Below are 24178 nucleotides of genomic sequence, written 5' to 3' on the forward strand. Positions count from 1 at the left end.
GTGTATCTACAAAATTTCTCGATTGTCATCCAGCCTGATCTCCTAAACCCTTCCCAATTTCCATAACATATTTAATTGTCGATAAAAAAAAATACCGAAATGTTTTGTCGAATGTTTTGATGACTAGTTTCGTGAGATCCCCATGACATCCTTGTATTCTATTAGCATCTGGGAATGTAAAAATCAAGGTTCCATCAACATTATCAATGACAATATCGTGACATTATTGATTTCTAATAGCAATTCTTATTTAATCTCATCACAGAACGCGTACATTATCTCAAGATTATCTCGAAGATTTAACATACTTGTTACAGTAATTAATACTAATTAATATTAATCGATAACACTGTATTATCTACTTACAACTGAACAAACGATTCATCAGAAAATCGTGCAAGCAAAAATGGAATGGCATCGCTCTGGACAATTGTAAAGCTTATTATGAGTGCGACGGAATTTATTGCTGAATTCAAAATAAACTCATAATTTGTCTTATTAGTTCACCTGGTTTTGTCATTCTGTTTATCCTTCGTCGGGTTTTTTTTACAAAAATACGGATTAATAAAACAGAGACTGGAGTTGCTGAAGCGCTAAAAGTAATGAATCAAATCAACTTCAGCTCAACAATGGCAAGAACAACCTTTGGCACAAGTACCCCTTACAAAATCACAATCCCATGATCCCGTTCCAGGCTTCTCTTCGTCATCAACGGCACATCTTCCACGAGATCCGCTGGTGTTGGCAGTCCACCTGATCCCCTGCTGATGAAAAAACCTCAGTCCTCCCGCACAGAGTCCTCAGTCTTCACAATAACATCATTAAGATTTCTCCCTTTCCTGAACCTATCGTGAATTTTCCCAGCGATCTTCAGCTCCCTCACCCCCCACAGCCTCGACCTCTGGAGAGTCTCCCATTCAGCACGGAGAGAAAAATGAGAGTTCTCAAACAAGGCTCACTTGTGCCAAGAAAATAGTTTTTTGAAAATGATCAAAACAGGAGTTTTTTGTGCCAAACATGCACAGAGTGCACCAAGATGAAATAGTATATTTCGTTACGAGTGCGGAAAAGAGTTTTTTGGCTCGTGGGAGGTTTATCGCTTGAGCCGAAGGCGAATGATATAATCCCACGAGCCAAAAACACTTTTTCTGTACTGCTTCTCACGATTTCTCGTCTGGGAATTGGTATTACATACTTCCCAAACTCGAAAACTTGAAAATCACTACAGAAAAATATTGTTCCTGGGCTGTTACGATGGGGTTTTTTTACTCGTGTGGCGTTGGCCATCGCAAAACCTCATCGCAACAGGCCGGAAAAATACTATTCCCACGAGTATCGAACGATATTGTTCATCACGATGTGAGGAAAAGGGGCGTTTTAGGCACGCGANAAAAATAGATGTAGTTGTTAAAAAAAAATGCATTCTCTGTACACACAAGAAATGTCATTTCCAGCACTACACCTTCGTTATTCGATACTCCAATCGACAATTTGCCGACAAATTGGCGATGTCCTGTTAAATTTTAAATGGCACTAGCAAAAATTGTTTTCTGGGTACGTATTTTCCTCCCGAAAAAAGTTCGTTTTATTCGAAACAAGAAATGGTAGTTTTTCTTTTCGGCTATCTAATAATCACAGACAAGAAATGAACCCTTAAACAAAACAATAATAATTATATGATAGCAATCTTGTAACTTAGGGACAAAATATTTCTTGATAAATTTTCTTCTATATGAGATATTTTCATCCTGAAAAAGCACCGTCTCGTGTGAATTATCTGCTTCTTGAGTCAAATATTTCGTTGTTATCGAAAGCAGAGCAATTATTCATGTTTGAGACTTTCAAATTTGAATCAAACAACTTCTTTTTTGGCAATTTTCAACTAGAGATTTTGTTGGCTCAAACAAAACCTGTTTGACAACGTGTTTGTTTTTCTCTCGGTGAGAATCAATTCAGTAGCGAAGTGGTAAAACAGTTTAAGTCGATTTTGACTATTGGCCAGTTTTTATTGAATATCTCAGAACTTAAGGGAGATAGCTAAATTTTTATCGAGGCCTTTTTTGTAGCAGTCAATTTGCTGTAGAAAAAAGGTTATTACGAGAATTCCATTATCTCCTTTAGATTCGGAGATATTTTTCAAAAACTCAAGTAAGAGATAAGTCGACTTAAACCGCTTTACCACTTCGCTACTGAATTGGGAAGTCTAGAACTCGAATACTCTATCTATCGGACGGGATAGGAACCCGTGTAAGTAGGTTGCGAGTCCTATCTCTCCTAAGGAGCTACTGTCGAGTGGCGAAAATGTGAACTCGTGCAAGTAGGTGGAAGTGGTCCGCAACCTACGCCCCGCCCCCATCTGACTTTCCAATATTGAGGTCTGAGTAGAGCTCCTTGTGCTCGCTGGAGGGCACGGGCTCCATCCAGAGTCCCAGGCCCGTCTCCAGCCTCCCCAGATTACTCCAGTTTATTCCAGATTATTTCTCCCCCTCAGGATTATTTCCAGTGCATCCTCTCCCTCCCAGAAGTCCTCGTCCTCATTATTATTTTTGGTTAATCTGCTGGACAACGTAGAGAGATCGCAGTGCTCGCTTGGAGTAGTCTCTTTACTGCAGAAGCCACTGGTTTTGTTGTCGCTCACCAACAGACAGCTTCAACTGGAGCCTCTCCAGCTCCTTCTTCAGGAGAATCTTCATGCTCTTCTGCCTTCAAAATAAACTCATCATTTGAGTTCATCAATCCACCTAGAAGTTTCGTCATTCTTCATTCAGTTTTATAAAAATATGGACCAAAAACACATCAGGTAGCAAACAGGTGCAATGGAATGAGTCAACTCAACAATGACAAGATCAACCTTTGGTTCAAACTCTCTTACAAAATCACAATCCCATGATCCCGTTCCAGTCTTCTCTTCGCCTTCAACGGGACAACTCCCATGAGATCCGCTGGTGTCGGTAGTCCACCTGATGCCCCTCCCCCCACCCCCTGCTGATAAAAAACCTCAGTTCTTCCGCACTGATTCCCATAAACCACAGTGTCCTCAGTTCTCACAATAACATCAGTAAGATTTCTCCCCTTCCTGAACCTATCGTGAATTTTGCCAGCAATCTCCAGCTCACTCACCCCCCACAGTCCCGACCTCTGGAGAGTGTCCCACTCAGGATCAATGCTGAGGACCGAGTAGAGCTCCTTGTGCTCGCTGGAGGGCATGGGCTCCATGCAGTGCCCCAATCTCGTCTCCAGCCTCCCCAGGTGATTCATACACGTCTCCCAGAGATTATGAATCAACTCAGGATTATTTCCAGTGCCATCCTCCATCAGCAGGACCATCACCATGTTCTGGTGTCCACAGATGAAGAGCTCGGCCCTCTCCAGGGTCCCAGGCTCCCTCTCCCCCAGCCAAAAGTCCTCGTCCTCATTGTTATTCTTGGTTAATCTGCTGGAAAACGTGGAGAGATCGCAGTACTCGCTTGGGGTGGTCTCCTTGCTGCAGAAGCCACTGGTCTTGTCGTCGTTCACCAGCAGACTCAGCTTGGACATGAGTGGGGTCAACTGGAGCCCCTCGAGCTTCTTCTTCATGGGCATTTCAAAAGAAACCCCCTCTGACGACGACTTTCTTCGGTCCTCCGGCTCCTCTGGAGCGTTCAGACTCTTCAAGGGAAGACTCATCGACCTTCTGCACGTCTCCTGGCGCTTCTTCCTGACTTCGCCAAGTCTCACGTCCAGTGGAGGTGGACTACTCGAGATCATGACATCAAAGTCCTTCAAATGAGTCGAGTCAATTCCATTGGCTCTTGGCGGAGGTGACAAAGGCTTTGAGACATCCTTGGAGACCTTCTGGATTTTAACTAGCTCCTGGTAATGACAAGATATGTAGTGATCATACAGATCCTGCGACACTGGTGATCCATCAAACTTGAATACTGGGTAACAGGGGTCTGTTATCGTTGTGAAGTGACCCCTTCGTTTCGGGCGGTCATCTGGGGTGTGCGAGGACTCGACGTCCTCCAGGTCTGACACACTGGAGCTCCTCCTGATCCAGGCTATCTTCTTGAGTTTCTTCTCCTGGTCCAGCCCTCCAGACCTCAATTTATTCAGTCTCTTGCACCTGAGGGCTTCCTTCACGACGTCTGGGATGTCGTCAATACCCCCGGGGGTTCCCCTAGACTCCTCCAGAGGCACTTCCTCCGATTCATCCCCTGTATTGCAGATCAAAACAGCTGTTTCATGGAGAACTCGATTGATGTCCTTCAGAGGTGTTGAGCAGACACTAGGTGTCAGGGGATGCTGCACTCGATTCTTGGGTCTGAATTCCTGTTTGGCTGGTAGGGAGCCTCGTCTGATTGTTGGAGGGGGTGGAGGATTGTCAGGATTATCCGGGGGATCAGCCTCCCCTTCTTCAGGGACTGTGAAAATCCTGGAAGTGTCTCGTTTCATTCCGCAACTGGCTAAAGACGATTTCTTGTACTTCTTGCTCATGTGATTGTCGTTGATGGGGTTGGGGTGCTTCGGGGGGTCCTCTTGCCTCCTCTGGATGTAGACTCTCAGCAGCTGGACACCCAGGGGCAGGTGGAAGTCCGTGGGAATTCTGTCTGCTGGGGCTTTTATTCTGTAAGGATCTGTTATCACCAGCTGTTTTGTGAGATCTGGGGTCAGCTGGGTTGCCACCACTTTGTTGTTGAAGAACATGGCACCGCCGAGGATACCCTGGGTCTCCTGGCAGTACTGGAGGAGCTGCAGGGACTCCAGGAAGACGTTGCTCGCGGTTTTTGGGAGCTTTATCATTGGCATCGAGGAGAAGAGGCTCGCGTTGTACTGGAGGATTGGGAGGTACGTCTCCAGCATCTGGTACAGCTTCTCGGTGAATTTATTTCGGTCGTTGTTGAGGGAGTGGTTTATCGTGTCCAGGTCGCAGTGGAAGAACTTGAGGATTTGCTCCAGGAAGTTGCCCCGACGCTCCAGAATCCAGTCCTGGATGTTGCGGTCTGTGCCGATTGCTAGGATGTAGTTGTTGAATCTTTTCAGGACGAATTTACCACCCTGGAGGGCGATCAGGGTTGGGGGGGAGAAGGAGGTCGAGAGGAACTGGTGGACTCCCATCAGCTGGCCGGCTAGTGCTAGCCGCTGGGTTGCTGAGACCCAGGCTGGGTGGAAGTAGAGGACTGCTTCCGCTGGGTCGTCGTCCTCTTTCCGACAGCGAGTCGTGTCGTAGATGAAGACTATCATCATTTCTCTGGGGAGAGGAGGAAGGGGGTTAGTCTCTGGGGGTTTCTGGGAAAGAGATGTTTTGGGGGTTTTCAAAAGGACTATTTTTTTTAAGAATTGCTGGGACGCAACGACTGATTAGTAGCGAAGCGACAAAACGGTTCAAGGCAATTTAGACTGTTGGTCAGTTTTCAAGGAATATCTCGGAATTTAAGGGTGCCAAGTGAATTTGGCGATGACGTGGAAAATTGACATTCACCAACAAAGTTATAATTTTTTTAATTAATAGACAGGTCGAGGTAATAGACAGGGGTTTTTTTTAATTAGACAGATGGTGAACATCGGTGACAATTTTAAAATTTTAGAACTTATGGATATCGAGAAACTAAATAAACAAAATCAGTCTTAGACACGGCCTCTTATGGAGTTTTGATTAAATTGAACGTTTCAACCCCCTAGGAACTCAAGAAAAATTTGAAAAAATTTGAAGATATGGGGAATGATGTCTTCAATGTGATGGCGACAAAAAACAATGGGGTACCGGGGTGAATAAGAGAGGTATTTCAACCCGCCGTACCCATTTGATCCCATGCTTTCTCGAGGTTCGTCCGCATTTATTTTTTCGATGTCTAGTTCCGGTTGCGGGTTTGAAATTTCGTCGGATGGATGAATAGATATTTCTCCAATGATGGAGGGAAAGAAAAAATTTTTTTTGAATCTTTTTTCAAATTCACTTGGCACCCTTAAGGCAGATAGCGAAATTTTTGTAATGACCTTGTTTAAAACGTAGCTATATGTGGACGTCCACATGAAAAAGGGCCATTTGTCGATGGCCGAATTACTCGACGGCGAATTTATGGAGATTTAGCTTTGTTTCAAATGAGATTTAGCTTCGTTTACAAAAATTTCGCTATCTCCCTGAGGTCCGGGGATATTCCGCGAAAACTTAGCTAAGAGCTAAGTCGACTTAAATCGTTTTACCGCTTCGCTACTGAATGATCTCAGCAGCGAAGCGGTGAGACTATTTGAGCCCATTTTGATTAATGGCTAGTTTTCAATAAATATCGGGGAATCAGGGCAGCTAGCGAAATTTTTGTTAAAACCGTTTTTGTAGCTTTCAATTCGCTCCACAAAAAAGGTTGTTACGAGAATTTCGCTATCTCTGCCCCTGAAGCCTTGAGAGTGAAAAAACAATTACTGTTGTGCGAGGAAAAGTTTGGACCATGAATTCTCAGTCAAAAAGCGACGGAAAAATCTGAAAGGTGGCTGAAACAATTTGTTCATTTCATAAAAACTGAATAGAGCGAGTTCAGGGTGATCTGGAGAGGATAAATAATTTTAATAAATGCTCCAAATTGCGAGGTGGAGGTAACGAATTGAAGATGATCTGAAAAGTATAAATAATTTTCAGAAATTATTTATCTGTTTCAGATCATCTTCAATTCGTTTCATCCAGTTTCTGGAGAATGGGTATTTTTTTCAATATAAAGAACAATTCTGCCCCTTTGTGACGAGCCTAAACTGAGCTCAATTGATAAATTTGTTTCTGAGTTATGAATAATTATTTAAAAAAATCAAAAGTGTCCATTTTACCCCATCCTCCCCTACTCCCAAGAATAAAAAAAAAATTAATAAAAAAAATTTTTTTTGGTTGAATTGTGTCAAAGAGTCGTTTTTTTGACTGTTTCATTTTGCCCCACTCTCCCCCACATAAAAAACCAAACGGAAAAAATACATACACAAGTTTATAATCAGCATTATCCTTAACGAAGATCAAAGAATTGAAGAGAGACATGTAGAAATTCATGCAAGACCTCGAAACCCCCAAAATAATTCCCTCAATCCCCCAAGCACTCCATCATCACCGAATAATGACGCAACTTACTTAGCCATGGTAATGGTTCCAACTTTTTCTCAGGGTTCTCGGATAATCCTATCAACACCCTACACTCCCCCTAGTCTTTCCCGATAATCCGCAGTCAATTCCCCGAGTTGTCCCCCACAATCTCCAATCATTCTCACCCAACAGCCGTTGATTATCATCTCACGAGCCCCAGAAACCCTCAATTCCCTCACATAATCACGAATAATCGTCAATAATTCGAGGAAAACATTGAACACACGGAGTAATCAGTTGCAGCCAGTCGCCATGATGATTTTTACGCCTTAATTTTTCTTCTGCATCTGCAGTATCGACTGAACCCCAACAAGAAACCATAATAAATGAGATTTTGAGGTTAAAGTCCAGGGATGATGATGTGAGGGAAATTATCTTCATTGTTGGGTGATCAAAATTCACATTTTGATGAAAGGTCATTAGATCTTGAGGTAAGTTCTAGATTAAGAAGCTTCTCATAGTAGAGCCTCATTAGTCTTTAGCTCCTCTTAATTTATTTATTTCTGCATCAAGATCCAGAAGCTCAGGGCCAATTGCAGGGTTAAATAATTCCATACAATTTTCATATCTTAAGATAGTATTATAATGATATGTAATCTTTTTTAAAAACATCAAAATGTGGAAAATAGGTGGCAATTTCATTTTTGGGACGTCCTTCGTGAAATATCAGCTGTAGCTTCCCACCAAGAATTCGTGATTTCTTCATAAAAATTCCATGAATCTGGCGTGGAAAATTGAATGAAATAGCTAGTAGAAAAATATAAATAATCACAGAGCAGTTGAAAAATGAGAAACATCCTCATGACGTCCAACACTGGCCTTCTGATTTAGTGCTGATTATTAAAAGTCTCATTTCAGCCTTCTGACTCCTCTTAATTTATTCATTTCTGCATCAAAATCCAGAAGTTCAAGGCCAATTGCAGGATTCAATAACTCCATACAATTTTCACATCTTAGGACAGTATTATAATTCACTAGCGAAGTGGTAAGCCGGTTTAAGTCGACTTATCTCCCAATTGAGTTTTTGAGGAATATTTCCGAATCTAACGGAGATAGCGAAATTTTCGTAATTACATTTTTTGTAGCTTTCAATCGGCTCTACAAAAACGGGCATAATAAAAATTTTGCTATCTCCCTTAGATTCCGAGATATTTATTGAAAACTGGTCAATAGTCAAAATTGACTTATACCGTTCTACCACTTCGCGACTGAATTATATCTGATCATTCTTAAAAACATCAAAATGTGGAAAATAGGTGGCAATTTCATTTTTGGGACGTCCTTCGTGAAATATCAGCTGTAGCTTCACACCAAGAATTCGTGATTTCTTCATAAAAATTCCATGAATCTGGCGTGGAAAATTGAATGAAATAGCTAGTAGAAAAATATAAATAATCACAGAGTAGTTGAAAAATGAGAATCATCCTCATGACGTCCAACACTGGCCTTCTGATTTAGTGCTGATTATTAAAGGTCTCATTTCAGCCTTCTGTCTCCTCTTATTTATTTCTATTTCCTCTTTATTTATTTTTGCATCAGGATCCAGAAGCTCAAAGCCAATTGCAGGCTCAGATAACTCCATACAATTTTCACATCTTAGCATAGCCTTATAATTAAATCTACTCTTTCTTAAAAACATAAAAATGTGGAAAATTGGTGCCAAGTTCATTGTTGCGTCGTCCTTCATGAAACATCAGTTGTAGCTTCTGAACAAAAACATAAAAATTACATGCACCTGGCTTGGCAAATTCAATGAAATCGGCACAGCAAATACCTAATAGAGAAATATTCCACAATCACAGAGTAGTTAAAAAGTAGTTAAATCCATTTGTTAAGGCCATTTCAGATACGAGAAATTCACCTCGTTAACTCCCACAAGATATGTTGACAAGAGAATCATCCTCATGATGTCCAACACTGGTCTTCTGGTCTTGACGAACCCAGCGAGAGTCAAGAAGCTCCTCCCAGTGATAAAACGTCACGTCCTCCAGACCCTGTACATCCAGTACTCTCCGAGGAGAAGAGCCATCCCCCAGTACCAACTCAAAGCCTCTCTAAACTCCAAAACCATCACGAGTATCTACGCCCTGGCGACCTCCTGCCTCTCCCGAATAGACGTGAGAGTCCTCATCTCCAAGACTAGTCAAAACTCCTCGACAATAACCACCGGAAGACCCATTGAACTAGTGATATTTGATGGGAGCTACCCTCAGGAGGATGCGGACACCTTCATCCAGAAGTTCCTGAAGAACAGGTCGAGGTCTTGCAGCTACATCTCTCTGGATGTTGATGATCGATCTGAGGCTGATGAAGGGGAGAAATGTCTCCTTGAAGATGATGAAGACGTTGGGAGGACTTCCTGGGGGAAAGTTGTGCTGGGGGGCACCTTCGACAGGCTTCACAATGGCCACAAGATACTCCTGAGCGAAGCTGTTCTTCGCTGCGAGGAGAAGCTGACTGTTGGAGTCACTGATGAGACCATGATCCAGGGGAAGGTCCTCTGGGAGCTGATTGAACCTTGTGAAAAGAGGATTGAGGCTGTTAAGGAGTTCCTTGAGGACATCGATGGGTCCCTCCGCTACGATGTCGTCCCCATTTCTGATATGTTTGGTCCCACCAAGAGCGAAGACGATCTCGACCTGATTGTCGTCAGTGAGGAGACGAAACGAGGAGGGGAGAAGGTATTTTTTTTTACTTTTGGGTTTTCTCACGGTCCTAACGATTGTTTTGATGATATTGAATGAACATTTTGATGTTGAGAGGGTTATTGAAGAGTTATTCGGGGGGAAATTAATAAGAAGGGGTCGATAAAGTTGTTTAGAATCGACTGCTTGTTAAAGTAGCTCTACCCTTACGGTAAATTCAAAGATTAATGAACACTGCAAAAAAATTGCAGAAAACTCGATTAGATTCGGAATTCTAATTTTTTTATCAATTTAATTATCGTTTTGGTTTTTCAAAGAAGAAATTTTTTTTAATCAGGATTTAACCCAGTGTATTATGTGAAAATCAACATTTCCATTGTAATCAAAGATTAAAATATGAATTTTTTTTCATTAGATGTGAAAAAATCAAGGATTCTTTTGACACCTCATAAAAAATAATCCACCGTTTTGCAAACAAGTTTTATTATTTATTTATAAGAGGGAAATGTTTGAAAAAATATCAATATTTTGCGAAATTTAATTTAGATAATACTGACTGGGTATGAATTTTTTCAAATTTTTTCCATGCAATTTAGTTGAAAAATTTAAAAACTGAAAATATCCAAGAGTACAGGTAGCCCTGCCGAAGGGTAGAGGTACTTTAAGTAAATGAACGAAATTATGACATTAAGCAATTTTACTGAAGGTTTTTGGTGAATATCTGGGAATCTATGGGAGATACCGAAATTTTTGTTCAGACATTTTTTGTTGGTCTTGTTTCGTTCTGCAAAAAAGGTCTGAATGACGATTTCGATATCTCTGTAGGATTTGGAGATATTTAGGAAAGAGTGATCAAATAAAAATTTCTCATTTTTATTTACTGATTTATTTTTCATATCTTTCTTCATTCATTTATTTATTAAATTATTTGGTTATCCAATTATTTATTTATTAGGTAAATGAATTGAGAAAGGAAAAGGGTCTGAGAATCCTAGACATTCACGTAGTAAAACTAGCTGAGGACATGGGGCACAGCGAGCACGAGGAGTCAAAGATCAGTTCGAGTAACCAGAGGATACGACTCCTGGGGACGAGGCTGAAGGAGCCTGACCTGGCGGGGAAGAGGTTGAGGCCCTACATCATTGGACTGACTGGGGGAATCGCCAGTGGGAAGTCCTCGGTGGCTGAGAAACTCCAGTCGCTGGGGGCTGGAGTGGTCCACTGTGATAAATTGGCTCACGACCTCTACGAACCAGGAAGGACGGGTTTTCAGAGGGTGGTTGAGGTCTTTGGGGAGGACATTTTGGATGCGGAGGGGAGGATCGATAGAAAGAAACTGGGGAAGATTGTATTCAATGATAAGGTATGTTCAGGAAAATTAGAGCCAAGATAATTTGGCATTCAATGATATTTCTCATTAAGGGGTGACTACTATGAGTTTTTAAAGTCTCGGGCTATTGGACTGAGATTTCTCATATATTAAGATCGATTATATACGTCTAAAGACGAATAATTAGCGCAAAAAAATGTTTATTGTTCGTTTGCATCGCAGACGCTTAAAATGTTAAAAATAATCCAGGGCCTCCAATTTTTGAGCTACAGAGGTCTTTCTTTTCCGAAATTTTTGGAAAAATAAGTGCAATAACAATTACGGATTATAATTAAAAATTGCACAATTCATGTAAAATAACTCGAAATTTTTTTTTTCAAATGGAGAATATATTTTTAATATTTTAAGGATAATGTTTCTGCCTATTTTACATGAATGGCGCAAATTTTTATATTAAACAAAACGAAATTAGCTGTGTAGGACTCGAATTTCAAAAAACTAATTCGTAATTGTTATTGTACACATTTTTTCAAAAATGAAAAAAACAAACCTCTGGAGCTAAAAAATTAGAAGCCCTGGACTATTTTTAACATTTTAAGTGTCCGCGGTGGAAACGAACAGTAAACAATTAATTTTTTTGCGCTAATTATTCGTTTTTAGACATAAATAATCGATCTTCAATGCATGAGAAATCTCACTCCAATAGCCCGCGACTTTCAAAACTCATAGTAGTCTCCCCTAAAAAGAAATAATATTCAATCTAATAAAATGGAATAAACAATAAATTATACATGATAGAGGGAACTGATACACAATACAAGAGCCATTTTCCACTTGTTTTTCCTAGGAACAATTAGATAGATTGAATAAAGCAGTTTGGCCAGCGATTCTGGATGCCGCCCTGGCAGAAGTTGAGAGGCTCCACACCGAGGGCTACGAAATCATCGTGATGGAAGCTGCAGTCCTCATCCAAGCCAAGTGGCAATCAGTCTGCCACGAGATCTGGACCTGCATAATTCCCCACAAAGAGGCTGTGAAGAGGATGATGGAGAGGAATGGTTTGACTGAACAAGAGGCCGAGGCCAGGATCAATGTCCAGCCCAGCAATACCGAGCAGGTAGAAGCAGCCACTGTTGTCTTGTCCACTCTCTGGAGTCATCAAGTCACTCTGGAGCAAGTCAATCGTGCCTGGAAGGCAGTCAACGACTTCCTCAGCTCAAAATCGTGAATGTCGTACTGTCATTCAATTCCAATTTGTGAATATTACCTTAAATGTATATTGGGGGGTTTTAGATGAAAATCGTTGGGGATTGTTAACCAATTTATTCTTCATTTTATTTTTTCAAAGGAATGATCGAAGAGAGGACAGATGAATGGATGAATTAATTGTAGAATAAATAATCATGTGGATGAGTCATCATCTTCATCTGAAGGCCATTGTATTGTCCCTGAGGATAAGATTCTCCTCCTGCTCTTTCTTCTCCTGGATCATCGTCATCAGGGTCCCCAAAAATGTCTGGAAATCGCTTTTCAACTTGTTCCCATCGTCTTCGATGTTGCAGTTTACTTGAGATATTTTTGCAAATGCTGGGGCTGAAATTAAGGGGAGACTACTATGAGTTTTAAAAGTCACGGGCTGTTGGAGATTTCTCATGCATTGACGATCGATTATATGTCTGAAAACGAATAATTTGTGCCAACAAATTCAGTTGTCATTGTTCGTTTGTCCCGCAGACGCTTAAAATATTAAGAATAGTCCAGGGCTTCCAAGTTTTGAGCCATGAATTTTTTTTTCAAAATTTTTCAACTCCACAGCTGATTTCGTTATGTTTAATAAAAAAATTTGCGCCATTCATGTAAAATAGAAAAATTATCCTTAAAATATTAAAAATATATTCTGGATTCTGTCAGAAACATTTTTTGGGCTATTTTACGTGAATAGTGAAGTTGGTTATTAAAAGAAAATGAAATTAGTTGTGTAGGAGTTGAATGTCACAAAACTAATTCGTAATTGTTATTGCACACATTTTTTCAAAAATTTTGAAAAACTGTTGCTGAAAAATTGGAGGCCCTGGACTATTTTAAAAATTTTAAGCGTCGCCAGGGCAAACGAGCAATAAACAATTGATTTTTTTTCACTAATCATTCGTGTTTAGATATAGGGGAGAGTGGGGCAAAATCAAACAGTCAAAAAAACGACTGTTTGACGCAATTCAAGTAAAACTAATTTTAAAACTTACTAAATATTTTTTATTCTTGGGAGTACTGATAAGAATAATAATTTTCCATTCAGTAGAATGGAAAATTGTTGAGAAGTTTTGACGGGCGAAGATTTTGTCAATGGATTAATATAAAAGAAAGTGAAACAGCAAAATCCAAAGTGCAAGGCAAGGCCCAGGGGGAGATCCAGGGGGGAAAAGGGAAAATGTGATGTTGAATTTCAATCGAATAATCCATTGACAAAATCTTCGCCCATAAAAATTCCCCAATAATGCATTCCTCTCTACTGAATGGAAAATTATTATTCTCATTAATTCTCGCAAGAATAAAAAAAGTTGACAAAAAAAATCGACAAAAAAAATTTGTTTGCTTAAATTGCCTCAAACAGTCGTTTTTTTTACCATGTCATTTTGCCCCACGCTCCCCTATATAATCGATCTTCAATGTATGAGAAATTTCATTCGAATAGCCCGCAACTTTTAACACTCATAGTAGTCTCCTCTTGTAACAGCGACTTCAGGGACTATTCTGATGATCTGTGGGGAGTTGGCTGATACTCACATATTCGTTTTGGCAGGTCGAGATGGGATTTATCCCCAGCGAAGTAAAAAACTACACAGTTTTTAGGCTCCAACTTCGTCTGAGTGACGAAATAGTCGTAGAGTTTCTCCAGCTCCCACACGAGGTCTGGGGTGAGCTTGGAGTAGACGAATATTACACCTTGGGCGTCTTTTCTGAATGCTGACCAGCAACTTTCGAACCTGGAGAGATCAGTTCGTTTAATATTTTCTCGTAAGTCCATTTATTATCAAAATAATTCAGTAGTGAAGTGGTAAACCGGTATAAGTCGATTTTGACTATTGCCCAGTTTTCAATATCTCAAAATCTAAGGGAAATAGCAAAATTTTTGCCATAACCTTTTTTGTAGCTCTCAATTTGCTCTACAAAAAAGGAAATCACAACAATTTCGCTATTTCCCTTAGATTCCGAGATATTTATTGAAAACTAGCCAACAGTCAAAATCGACTTATACCGGTTTACCACTTCGTTACTGAATTCAAGAAAAGATTAGAAATTTACATGGGTGTAAAAAAACAGAGATTCTTTAAATAATTAAAGTTTGTTAAGGCCAATACACAATACAATAAAAAAAGTAGAAAAAAAACTGAACATTTTTAAAGAGCGTTTTTAATAAAGATTAAGAAATAAGTCTGATAGAGCGGAAATAGTGAATGGATAATTTATCATGGTAACTAATGATCTGAAAGGCATTGACTACTGTAACAAATGACGACCCAACAGCCATCAAATACATCAAATTATTAATTTCCAATTTCCTCCCTATTGGGTTTATTTTCCAATATTATTTAAAAACGCTCTTTGAAAATGTTCAACTTTTTTCACCGTTTTTGCTTTCGAATGGAAGCATTGTATTGGATCGATTTTTGGACTCGGTAATTTTGCTTGGAAACGATGCAGAATGGTCTGAAACGGAAAAATACGAAGTTTGAGGACCATGTCTGTGTGATCATGTCCAGTCGATGGTCACTTTTTCTTAAAATTGACGAATGAACGGGCAAAATCATCCCAAATAATTTGAAATTTTGTCAGTTTATTGGTATAATTTGGGACTAACTCTACGCCAAAGTTCAGCTGAATCCGTCCATTAGTTTTTGAGAAATAGCGGTTTGTTTTTTTACACTTTTTCCAAAATATCTTGGAAAATATCCAACCGATTTCAATATTTTTTTTCTTAATGTCTTAATGTCCTCTATCTTAATCTATCAAAATATATATACCCGGCCATACAATGTTTTCGAGATATATCGATTTTTATATTTTTACCTTGAAATCGTTGTTCGGTCTCTAGTAGACGCAAAAATCGGAATATCAACTTGTTTTGATTGTACAATTATAATTTTTGAAGACTCCATGACTATGCAAAACCGAATAGCAATTGGAGATCCTTTCAGATTATCCAATGAAAAAAAACAACCAAGATCACGTTCGAAAGATAATCCACTCGGACCTTAAATGCGTAATTATCTCGGTAATGACTTAGTTTAAGAGAAAATGTCAAAAAAACTTTTGTGTAGAGAATTAAATTTTCAACAGAAAATCATTTATCACATTTTCTCCTAAATCCGTCCGTTATTAAAATAATTCAACATTTAACAAAATTCTCAACAATCAAAAACGTCAAAAATTGTTTTACTTGCGATCTCCACTGCAGTCCCAGAGCTCGATATCCACTTTCGTCTGTTTATTCTTCGCATTGACATTTGAAACATCGAATTCAAGGATCCTAACACCCTGGGTGGGCCTGTACTCGAAGGGAATCTCAGTGGCATCAGCCAGGAAATTCGAAATCGTTGTTTTTCCACTCTATAAAATGATCTTGGCTTTTTAGATAAAAATTAATGTTCTGGGATCATTTCCACTGATTTACAAAAATATCTACCCCAGCTGGTCCGACGACAATCAGCTTGATGGGCTCCATTTTACAAGTTGCTATGGGAACAGGTCACAACAAACGAGAAGGCGTTTGAGGATCAAACGACGCTTAAGGGCATTTAGAGTTGAGGGTAAAATTATTTTGAGGGTCAAACGACCCTTGAGGACGTTTAAAGATGAGGATCAAATTATTGTGTCGAATGTCCCTCAAGAACGTTTAGAATTGAGGATAGGAAGAACCCTCAGGCTGTTTCGAGTGGATGATCAAACTATTTTGAGGGTTAAATGGCCCTTAGCAAGGTTTAGTAATGAATATCAAATTATTTTGAAGGTCAAACGACCCTCAAGGCATTTGAGTTGAGGATCAAGTCATTTTTAGAGTTAAAGTTTAGTTTTGAGCAGAATCAAATTGTTTTGAGGGTCAAACGACCCGCAAGAGTCTGGAGTTGAGGATCAAATGAGTTTCAAAGTAAAATAACCTTGAGTACGTTGAAGTTTGAGGATCAAACAATCGTCTAGAACGTTTGGAGTTGAATATTAGATCATTTTGAGGATCAAGCGACCCTTGATAACATTTAGAGTTGAGGATCAAATTATTTTGAGGGTCAAACGGCCCTTGAGAATGTCGTTCAGAATTGCAGATCAAAAAATTTTGAGGGTCAAACGACCCTTAGGACAGTTAAAATTGAGGATCAAATTATTTTAAGGGTCAAACGACCTGCGGGTGTTTGGAGTTGAGGATCAAATGGTTTTGAAGGTCAAATGACCTTGAGTATGTTGAAGTTTGAGGGTCAAATGACCCTTGAGAATATCTTTCTGAATTGAGAATCAAATTATTTTGAGTGTCAACTGGTTTGGAGGATCAAACGATTTTTAAGAATGTTCAGGCTTAAGTATCAAATTGTCTCAAGAGTCATTTGACCCTCAAGACCATTTAAGCCTCTTTTAAAACTAAAAAAACAAAACAGAAAAGACACGAGTTGTAGTTTCATGATTTTTATTTAATTCAGGCTTTTCGATACGACACTCATTACATATCAAGAAAATGGTCATTGAATTACGAATGAAGTTCATTAAACATGTTGAATTGCTTCGTATTCATCAGAAACGTCAGGATTAACATGAACTAAAGTCAGTAAATATAGGATTCATACTCGTTAATTATGAAAAAATCTGTGAAAAGTTGTTGATCTATTGCAGCGGCTGCTGCATTTGCTCGGAGACCTGCATTGGCTCCGCAGGTTCAGATTTGGCTTCCTCCGGGTACTCGAGTTTGTACAGAGCCTTGAGGGCTGCCTTAGCAGCAATTTTCTTAGCATCTCTCTTGTTCTTTGCTGTAAATCGAACAGAATAATTTTATACATTTCAACTGTTGAATTGTCAACAGATGATTTTGCGGAGAATTTAATGAGTCAAAGAGATCTTGACATTTCAAACATTCATCCCGTCCAGGCCATTATGCGATTAATTACAATTTCTAATTAGAAATTATGGCTCACTACATCAATAATTCTCTTTTTTTCTTTTCACATGAAGACAAAATGAACATTATTATTTAGCACAATTCAGAAGACTTTGATTTTTGTTGTTCTTAGTTGAGAGTCAAACATGTCTTGAAAACGTTTAGGATTGAGGGTCTAATGGTTTAAGACTTTAGAAAATTCCGTGTTGAGGGTCAAATGGTCTTGAAGTTTAAGAGACCCTTAAGAGCATTCGGTGTTCAGGGTCAAACATACTCTAAGAATGTTTACGATTGAGGATGTAACGATTTTGAAGGTCAAACGACCCTTAAGAACATTCGATTTTGAGGGTTAACCGAGTGTTACGAACGTTTGTACTTGAGGGTCAAATGCTCTTGAGTGTCAAATGATCCCTAAAAGCGTTTTGAGTTGGGGATCGAAGTATTTTAGGGTCGAACGACCCTTTATTTTGAGGGCCAAACGTCTCTTAAGAATGTTTAGAATAAATGATCCAAAGGTTTTAAGGGTTAAGCGTAACTTAAGAACATTCGGTGTGGAGGGTTAAATGAATTTGGAGGACAAACATACTTTAAGAATGTTTAGGATTGAGGATCGTATGATTTTGAGGGTTAAACGACCCTTAAGGATGTTTGGATTGAGGGTCAAATGGTTTAAGGCTTAAGAACGTTTGGAGATGAGGGTCAAAAGGTACGAAACAATCCTTAAAAATGTTTTGAGTTGAGGATAAAATTATTTTAACGTCAATCGACCCTCAAGGACGTTTAGAATTGAAAATCAAATTATTTTGAGGGTCAAACGAACCGTGAGGATATTGAGGATCAAATAGTTTTAGGGACGTCAGGGTCAAACAGCCCTTAAGGGCCGACCCTTAAGGACGTGAGGATCGTAACAGACCTTTAGGGTCGTTTGAGGGTCAAAGGAATCCTAAGGGACGTTTGACCCTTACGTTTTTAAGAGTCATTTGATCCGCACGACAATTGACCGTCATATAAAAACCAACAAAAAAACTTTCTCAAATTCTGCCAAATAATCGTTATTCCTGTAGTTCAGTCCCTCCCCATCAACAAAAATGACAACTCACCAGCTCCAGTGTAGATTTTCTCATCGATTTCAACCGAAAGTGTAAACAGAGTATTGGGTGGATTCCCAGACCTGCTGACTTCGACATAAGTGATCCCCGGTTTCATCTGATTGAGCAGCATGACTGGATGAACAGAGAGTGCATTCTCAGGTAGAACCTTCTCAGTTGATGGTTTCGATTCAGTTTTGGCTTTTGGTGGTGTCTGAGTGCCGGGTCGTGGAATGGGCACGACGGTTCCCTGATTCTGCCACTCCAGGAATAGTTTGTAAAGTGCAAAACTGGCCAATGAGCTCCAGGGTATCTCGTCAGTGTCATCGACATTCATTGGAGTTCCAGCTGCTGCGTCTGGATTCGCAGAGTCTCCTGTAGCTGCTGCAACTGGAGCTGCAGCACCATCGTCTTTGGAAGCTTCAGTGGTATCTGGTGCTCCCTGGGGATCGTTCTCAGCGTCGGTGCGTGCTTTGTTGGCAGCTGCTGTCATCTTCTCGAGGAGAAGACACTTGAGAGCATTCTCAGCTGCATTTTGACGGGCCAAGGGCTTGGAGAGACCTTGACCAACGTAGGTCTTTCCATCCAACTGTGGAGAGATGATAAAAATATCGTGAGGAGAAGGGCTTATGTCATGGCGAGGAAAAATAATTTGATTGCAATATTATCTCGATAATTAGTCATTTTAAGGCCCGGGTGGATTATCTTTTGAAGGTGATCTTGGTTTTTTTTAAATTTTAATAATCTGAAATGGTCTCCAATTGCTATTCAGTTTTACATAGCCCTGAAGTCTCCAAAAATTATGATTGTACAATGAAAACAACATTGAAAAAAAGCTGAACATTTTCAAAGAGCGTTTTTAAATAATATTGGGGAAATAAACCCAATAGGGAGGAAATTGCAAATTAATAATTTGATGCATCTAATGGCTGTTAATTCGTCATTTGTCACAGTAGTCAATGGCTGTCAGATCGTTAGTTACCATGATAAATTATCCATTCACTATTTCTTCTCTATCCGACTTATTTGTTAATCTTTATTAAAAACGCTCTTTGAAAATATTCATTTTTTTTTCTACTTCACAAAAATTTGACTACCTCTCATAGATTCGAAGACATTTGTGAAAAATAACTAAAATATATCAAATCTATATTTATAAAATGTAAAATAACTGAATTTGTTCGATGAAATATCTCAATAAGTGGATTTATAAGAAAATATAAAAAAAAAATTTTTCGAGAGAATTTCTTCAGTCACAAAAAAGCTCTCTTGACATTGTCCCCTGCACCCAGTCGTTATTAAGATACCTGGCGTCAAGACTTTACTAAAAAATTATAAATTTCATATAAAAATTTTGGCTTCAATACTCTACCTCAGCATGAACGAGGAAAAGAGAGTTTGGAACTGATTGAGTCTCTGGGAAGGTGAACTGTACACCAGCCTTCATCTCGTTTAGAACCATTATTGCATTCTTGGGCATAAGAGTCTTCCTCAGACGCTGGTTCATCCTCAGACGTCTCAATTTTCTATTGACCTTGGCTGAAAATCAATTGCCACATGACAAATTATTCGAAACTCTTCATCATTCTGAATGATGAGTCAAAGAATGAGTATCAGAAATTCTGTTCACAGTGACTTTCCACTCGGTCCAATGACCTCAACAGGTCGTCAACGATCTGGAGATCAATGGAGGGTGGGAGAATCTTCAAATTTGCGCAGTGAATTGTCATCAGGTCGAAGTTGAAAAGAATTCAATAAACCACAGAAATTTAAATAACATTCTGCGAAAAAACTTTTTTAAACATTCTTTTTTTAACATTTTTATAAATGAATCAAGAAATGTTTATGTATCCAGAAATGTCTTTTTTGCATGAAATTGATTTTTTAAATCATGTTCAAAATGGAAAATTAATTGTTTCTAGAATTATTTAATAAAAAAGGTCATAATTGGAAAAAATTCCAATTATTCAATTAGAATTATAATTACAATGAAAATTAGGAGAAAAATAATCCACTGGAAAATACAGAAAAAAATCCTTAAGGATGTTTGGAGTTGGGGCCTCAAGAGGTTGTGGGTCAAACGATCGTTAACGACCATTGAACTTGAGCATCAAATTTTGTCGAGGGTTAAATGACCCTCAACGACATTTGAAATTGAGGGTCAAATAATTTTGAGGATTTAGCAACCTTTAAATACGTTTGGAGTGAGGATTTAAATACGTTTAAGGGTCAAACGCCCTTTAAAGACATATGGAATCGAGGGTTTTGAGGGTCAAATGACCCTTAAGGATGTTTGGTGTTGAGGATTCAAGAGTTCTTGAGCGTCAAATGACTCTCAAAGACGTTTGGAGTTGGGGGTCAAATGGCCCTTAAACACATTTGGAGTTGAGGGTCAAATGACCTTTGAGGACCCTTAAGAATATTTCCAAAAAAAGTACTTTCAGAGGCGAACGAGCAAGACAAAGGTAAAAACGAAAGAACAGAGTGAAAATGTTGATCGAAGAAAAGATCCAAAAGCTAAGCCTTCACCTCCAAACCTCTTCCCCGATTTCCTGATTACTCACTTCCTTGAAGCTTCGAGCGCCTCCACTTAGGCTGATCACTAGTCTCGGAGAAGCCATCCCCCTCAGGCATGACATCCTCGTAATCCATGGAACTCTCCTGATTTTGTCCAGTGGCGGCAGCTCCGGCAGCCCCCACACTCCCCTGCGCATTATTCTGATTGGCATTGGGCCCTGGAGTCTTCGGCATGGCGATATTCAGCCCTGGAATCTTCTTCTCAGGAGTCTGCTGCGGCTGCTGCTGTTGTTGCTGCTGCTGTTGTTGTTGTTGTTGCTGCTGCTGCTGTCCAAACTGCTTCTGCTGACCTTGCTGGGGTGTATGCTGCATCTGCTGGCCTTGCTGGGGTGTATGCTGCATCTGCTGGCCTTGCTGGGGTGTATGCTGCATCTGTTGGCCTTGCTGGGGTGTATGCTGCATCTGCTGGCCTTGGAAGGGCTTCTGCGGGGTCTGCTGCTGCAGGCCCTGGAACTTCATCTGCTGCTGCTGGGGTGTTCCCATCTTAGCCTGTCCCTGCCCTGGAGTCTGCATCTGGCCCTGAGGCTGAGACTGCTTCTGCGGTGTTCCTGCTTGCTGATACTGAAATAAAGAGCGGGTGGGTTCGTTCTGCTACACAAGGAACCTCTACGGTTGTACTGTCCCACCAGGGCCCAGGGCGTCTTTAGGGTCATTTACTTGAGGGCAACATACGTCTCAACCACTACCATAGGTCATAACACGTTCATCACGATTTCATCATTCATTTTATTTTTAAGAATGAAAGAATGACGAACTGAAAATGATTAATTTCTCTTGATATTTCGGGTGAATCTTGAATGTGAAAAATGAAATACAGACATGTTTTCGTGGGACTAATGTCAAAATAGAAATTTAGATATTTCAGGGAACATTCTTCATTAAAATCAGCAAATGCCGAACTATCGTCTGTATTTCACTGGTTCATTTGGAATTTTTATTCAAGATTTCATCACGAAATTGTTGAGAAACCAAACGTTTTTTGATTCTTGTGAATAAGACGAACCTCAGCATCAATTGAGGCTCGAGACAACAGTTACGATGTTATGCTAGGTGAGGTAAGACAACGAACTTGCCCCTGGTGACATGTACCTCCTCGGTATTGTTGTATAGCTACTTGTTGCTGCCTGCTTTGTGTGACAAGCAGGAGTGGGGAGGATCGAAGTACATGAATTAGTACATGCATTGAGATGCAATCAATCAAAAACAATGTTTGATTTTTTTATCCCAGGTTATAGGCGACTGACTGGGTGGTGAGAGTAGGAAGTGATGGAAGTTGTGGGGGACGTTCGGGGGGAAGTGGAGATATTTGATGAGATGATTTCGTTTTGAAGTTTTTCCATTTTTGGCATTGTTTTTCAATTCGGGTAACTTTGTGTTGTCTCCTACAATTATTCATTTTTATCTGTGAAACTACTTTATCGACTCTATTATTGCATTATTGAGTCAATTAAACTATCTTATCGAGTCGATTATTGCACTATTGAGTCAATGAAGTAGTTTTCATAAATAAAAAATAATAATTACATGAGAAAACACAATTCTAAAAGTCACTACAGACGCAGGGGTTCCGTTTCACCTTGAGAGACAGATGATCTTGAGGGCCAGACGACCCTTAAAGACGTTTGGAGTGAGGATCAAATTGTTTTCAGTATGTTTGTTTTCAGTCGTTTGACCCTCAAGACTTTATGAAGCCATTCATATAATCAAGAAAAAATCCCCAACGAAAATCATCTCATCTCATCTCATCTTACCCCCATCTTCCGAACCCTGCAAATATTAAAAAAGTCTATCCTCGACTTACAGATTGAGCATTCCCCGTCTGGTACCCGGGGTTGGCGTTCATAGTCGGTCCTCGAACTGTAAAAAACAGTGAAGAAAATAGTAAATTGACCTCCTCACACATCAATACATGAAGATTGGCATAGTGAAATTCCTCATTTTTTTTAGAGTTCAAAATGAGATATCATTCATCCCAACGGCATTATTTGATTAGGAAATTATTATGGGTTTGAGGGACTCCATTTGCCTCATCTTCCCCTAAGTCGAGCGTCTAGCTCGGCATCCGCCATTTTATGATGCCGGTGAAATTATTGATTATTCGCTCGCTCCGAGGAAATGCATTCAATTCCCCAATCCCCCGAACTAATTGCATTGCAGTCCCAATGTAATTAATTTGTTTGGTCAACATAATCGACGAATCGATCGAGAAAAATTAACACAGCAATAAATAAATGAGTAATTACCGAACGATGTATTCTGTTGGGTTTGGTTTGATCCTCGGCTCCTGGTGTACATAGCGAATTTCTCTATTAATTCACTCGGTGCACTGTTAGTTAGTGGAGATAATCAACGCTGATCAACTAACGTTGCCTGATAATTCACGGTAAAATGTTGATAGGAATGGAGACGAGTGTTGGCGTCGACTTTTGGCGTCTCGAGACGAGTGACGAGGGACGAGTGAGTGGGCGATCGAGTATCGGAGAGAAACCGGAAATGACGCTCCCAACATTCCAAAATGGCGGATGCCAGTGGCTGGTGCGCAGTAGCCGAATGCGATCATGCGTCTGGGATAGAGAAATGCAAAATGACCGTCATTTTTTGGTCATATGACGCGATCTAAAAAATGACGGTCTTGTAACGGGCATGTGACGCACAAATTTTCCAACTACAAATGATTGTCACAAATCATTTGTAACCAAATTGTTGTCAAACCATCTATATAGTTGCATAATGACGGTCATAACTAATTTCCAATTTGTGACGGTCATGAATAAAACAATAAATAGTTTCATCGATATGGATGGAAAAAAACGTGATTTCCATTTCAAAATGCGGATTAGGGCAATACAAAAGGAATTCAACTGAAAATTGACCGAGAAAAAAATAAAGTTTCAGCTATATAGATGAAAAATGACTGTCATTTTTTCCTTGACAAGTTGTGACGGTCACGAAGGGGGAGGGTGATAGCCGTCATGAACGCCTGGTCATGTGACCGTCATTGACAAGGCTGTCCCCATTCCCCTTCCCCTCCTCTATGGCCGACGCAATTTATCAAAAAAATATGACAATCATTTTTCATCAATTTCATTCCTTCATCAATTTTTATTTGAATTTATTTCGTATCAGCCCCTAATGTGCATTTTGAAACGAAAATTACGTCTTTTTCATTTGTATCGAGATCATGGTATGGAGATGCAACTCCCTTTTTGGCTTCCGAATAGAAGCATTGTAATCGTTCAAATTTAAGTTTTGGATGTTTTGGGTCATACCGACTCATCCCAGAAAACAATTTTTTCATCACGC

At 39.7% G+C, this 24178-nt stretch overlaps 4 protein-coding genes across 10 annotated transcripts; 1 reads left to right on the forward strand and 3 right to left on the reverse strand.

Annotated features, from left to right (window-relative positions):
• Positions 1-2138: 2138 nt before the first annotated feature.
• LOC107040912 lies at positions 2139-7372 on the reverse strand. Its single transcript, XM_015261208.2, has 2 exons — positions 7088-7372; positions 2139-5230 (listed from the first exon to the last, which is right to left on the reverse strand). The coding sequence occupies exons 1-2, from the start codon at positions 7093-7095 to the stop codon at positions 2869-2871; spliced, it is 2370 nt and encodes a 789-aa protein (XP_015116694.1). The 5' UTR covers positions 7096-7372; the 3' UTR covers positions 2139-2868.
• Positions 7355-12500, forward strand: LOC107040914 (bifunctional coenzyme A synthase). Of its 3 annotated transcripts, none has more exons than XM_015261215.2 (4): positions 7355-7530; positions 8936-9780; positions 10700-11107; positions 11922-12500. In XM_015261215.2, the coding sequence occupies exons 2-4, from the start codon at positions 9004-9006 to the stop codon at positions 12300-12302; spliced, it is 1566 nt and encodes a 521-aa protein (XP_015116701.1). In that variant the 5' UTR covers positions 7355-7530; positions 8936-9003; the 3' UTR covers positions 12303-12500. The 3 variants fall into 3 exon arrangements, with proteins under 3 accessions (XP_015116701.1, XP_015116702.1, XP_015116703.1); XM_015261216.2 differs by having other exon boundaries at positions 8946-9780; XM_015261217.2 differs by having other exon boundaries at positions 8979-9780.
• LOC107040862 (intraflagellar transport protein 22 homolog) lies at positions 12388-15794 on the reverse strand. Its single transcript, XM_015261127.1, has 4 exons — positions 15756-15794; positions 15510-15679; positions 13856-14055; positions 12388-12667 (listed from the first exon to the last, which is right to left on the reverse strand). Exons 1-4 carry the CDS (start codon positions 15792-15794, stop codon positions 12498-12500), a joined length of 579 nt encoding a protein of 192 aa, XP_015116613.1. The 3' UTR covers positions 12388-12497.
• Positions 15795-16728: 934 nt separating this feature from the next.
• Positions 16729-23375, reverse strand: LOC107040913 (mediator of RNA polymerase II transcription subunit 15). 5 transcript variants are annotated; one of them, XM_015261211.2, is made up of 7 exons: positions 23119-23375; positions 22677-22732; positions 21256-21436; positions 20863-21195; positions 19671-19837; positions 18311-18887; positions 16729-17082 (listed from the first exon to the last, which is right to left on the reverse strand). In XM_015261211.2, the coding sequence occupies exons 1-7, from the start codon at positions 23168-23170 to the stop codon at positions 16940-16942; spliced, it is 1509 nt and encodes a 502-aa protein (XP_015116697.1). In that variant the 5' UTR covers positions 23171-23375; the 3' UTR covers positions 16729-16939. The 5 variants fall into 5 exon arrangements, with proteins under 5 accessions (XP_015116697.1, XP_015116696.1, XP_015116699.1 ...); XM_015261210.2 differs by having other exon boundaries at positions 20863-21165; positions 21196-21436; XM_015261213.1 differs by adding an exon at positions 21965-22002 and having other exon boundaries at positions 20863-21436; positions 23119-23135.
• Positions 23376-24178: the final 803 nt, after the last annotated feature.

Source organism: Diachasma alloeum, unplaced genomic scaffold (assembly GCF_001412515.2).
Source record: "Diachasma alloeum isolate Michigan unplaced genomic scaffold, Dall2.0 Dall_scaffold_00349, whole genome shotgun sequence".
Lineage (NCBI taxonomy): Eukaryota > Metazoa > Arthropoda > Insecta > Hymenoptera > Braconidae > Diachasma > Diachasma alloeum.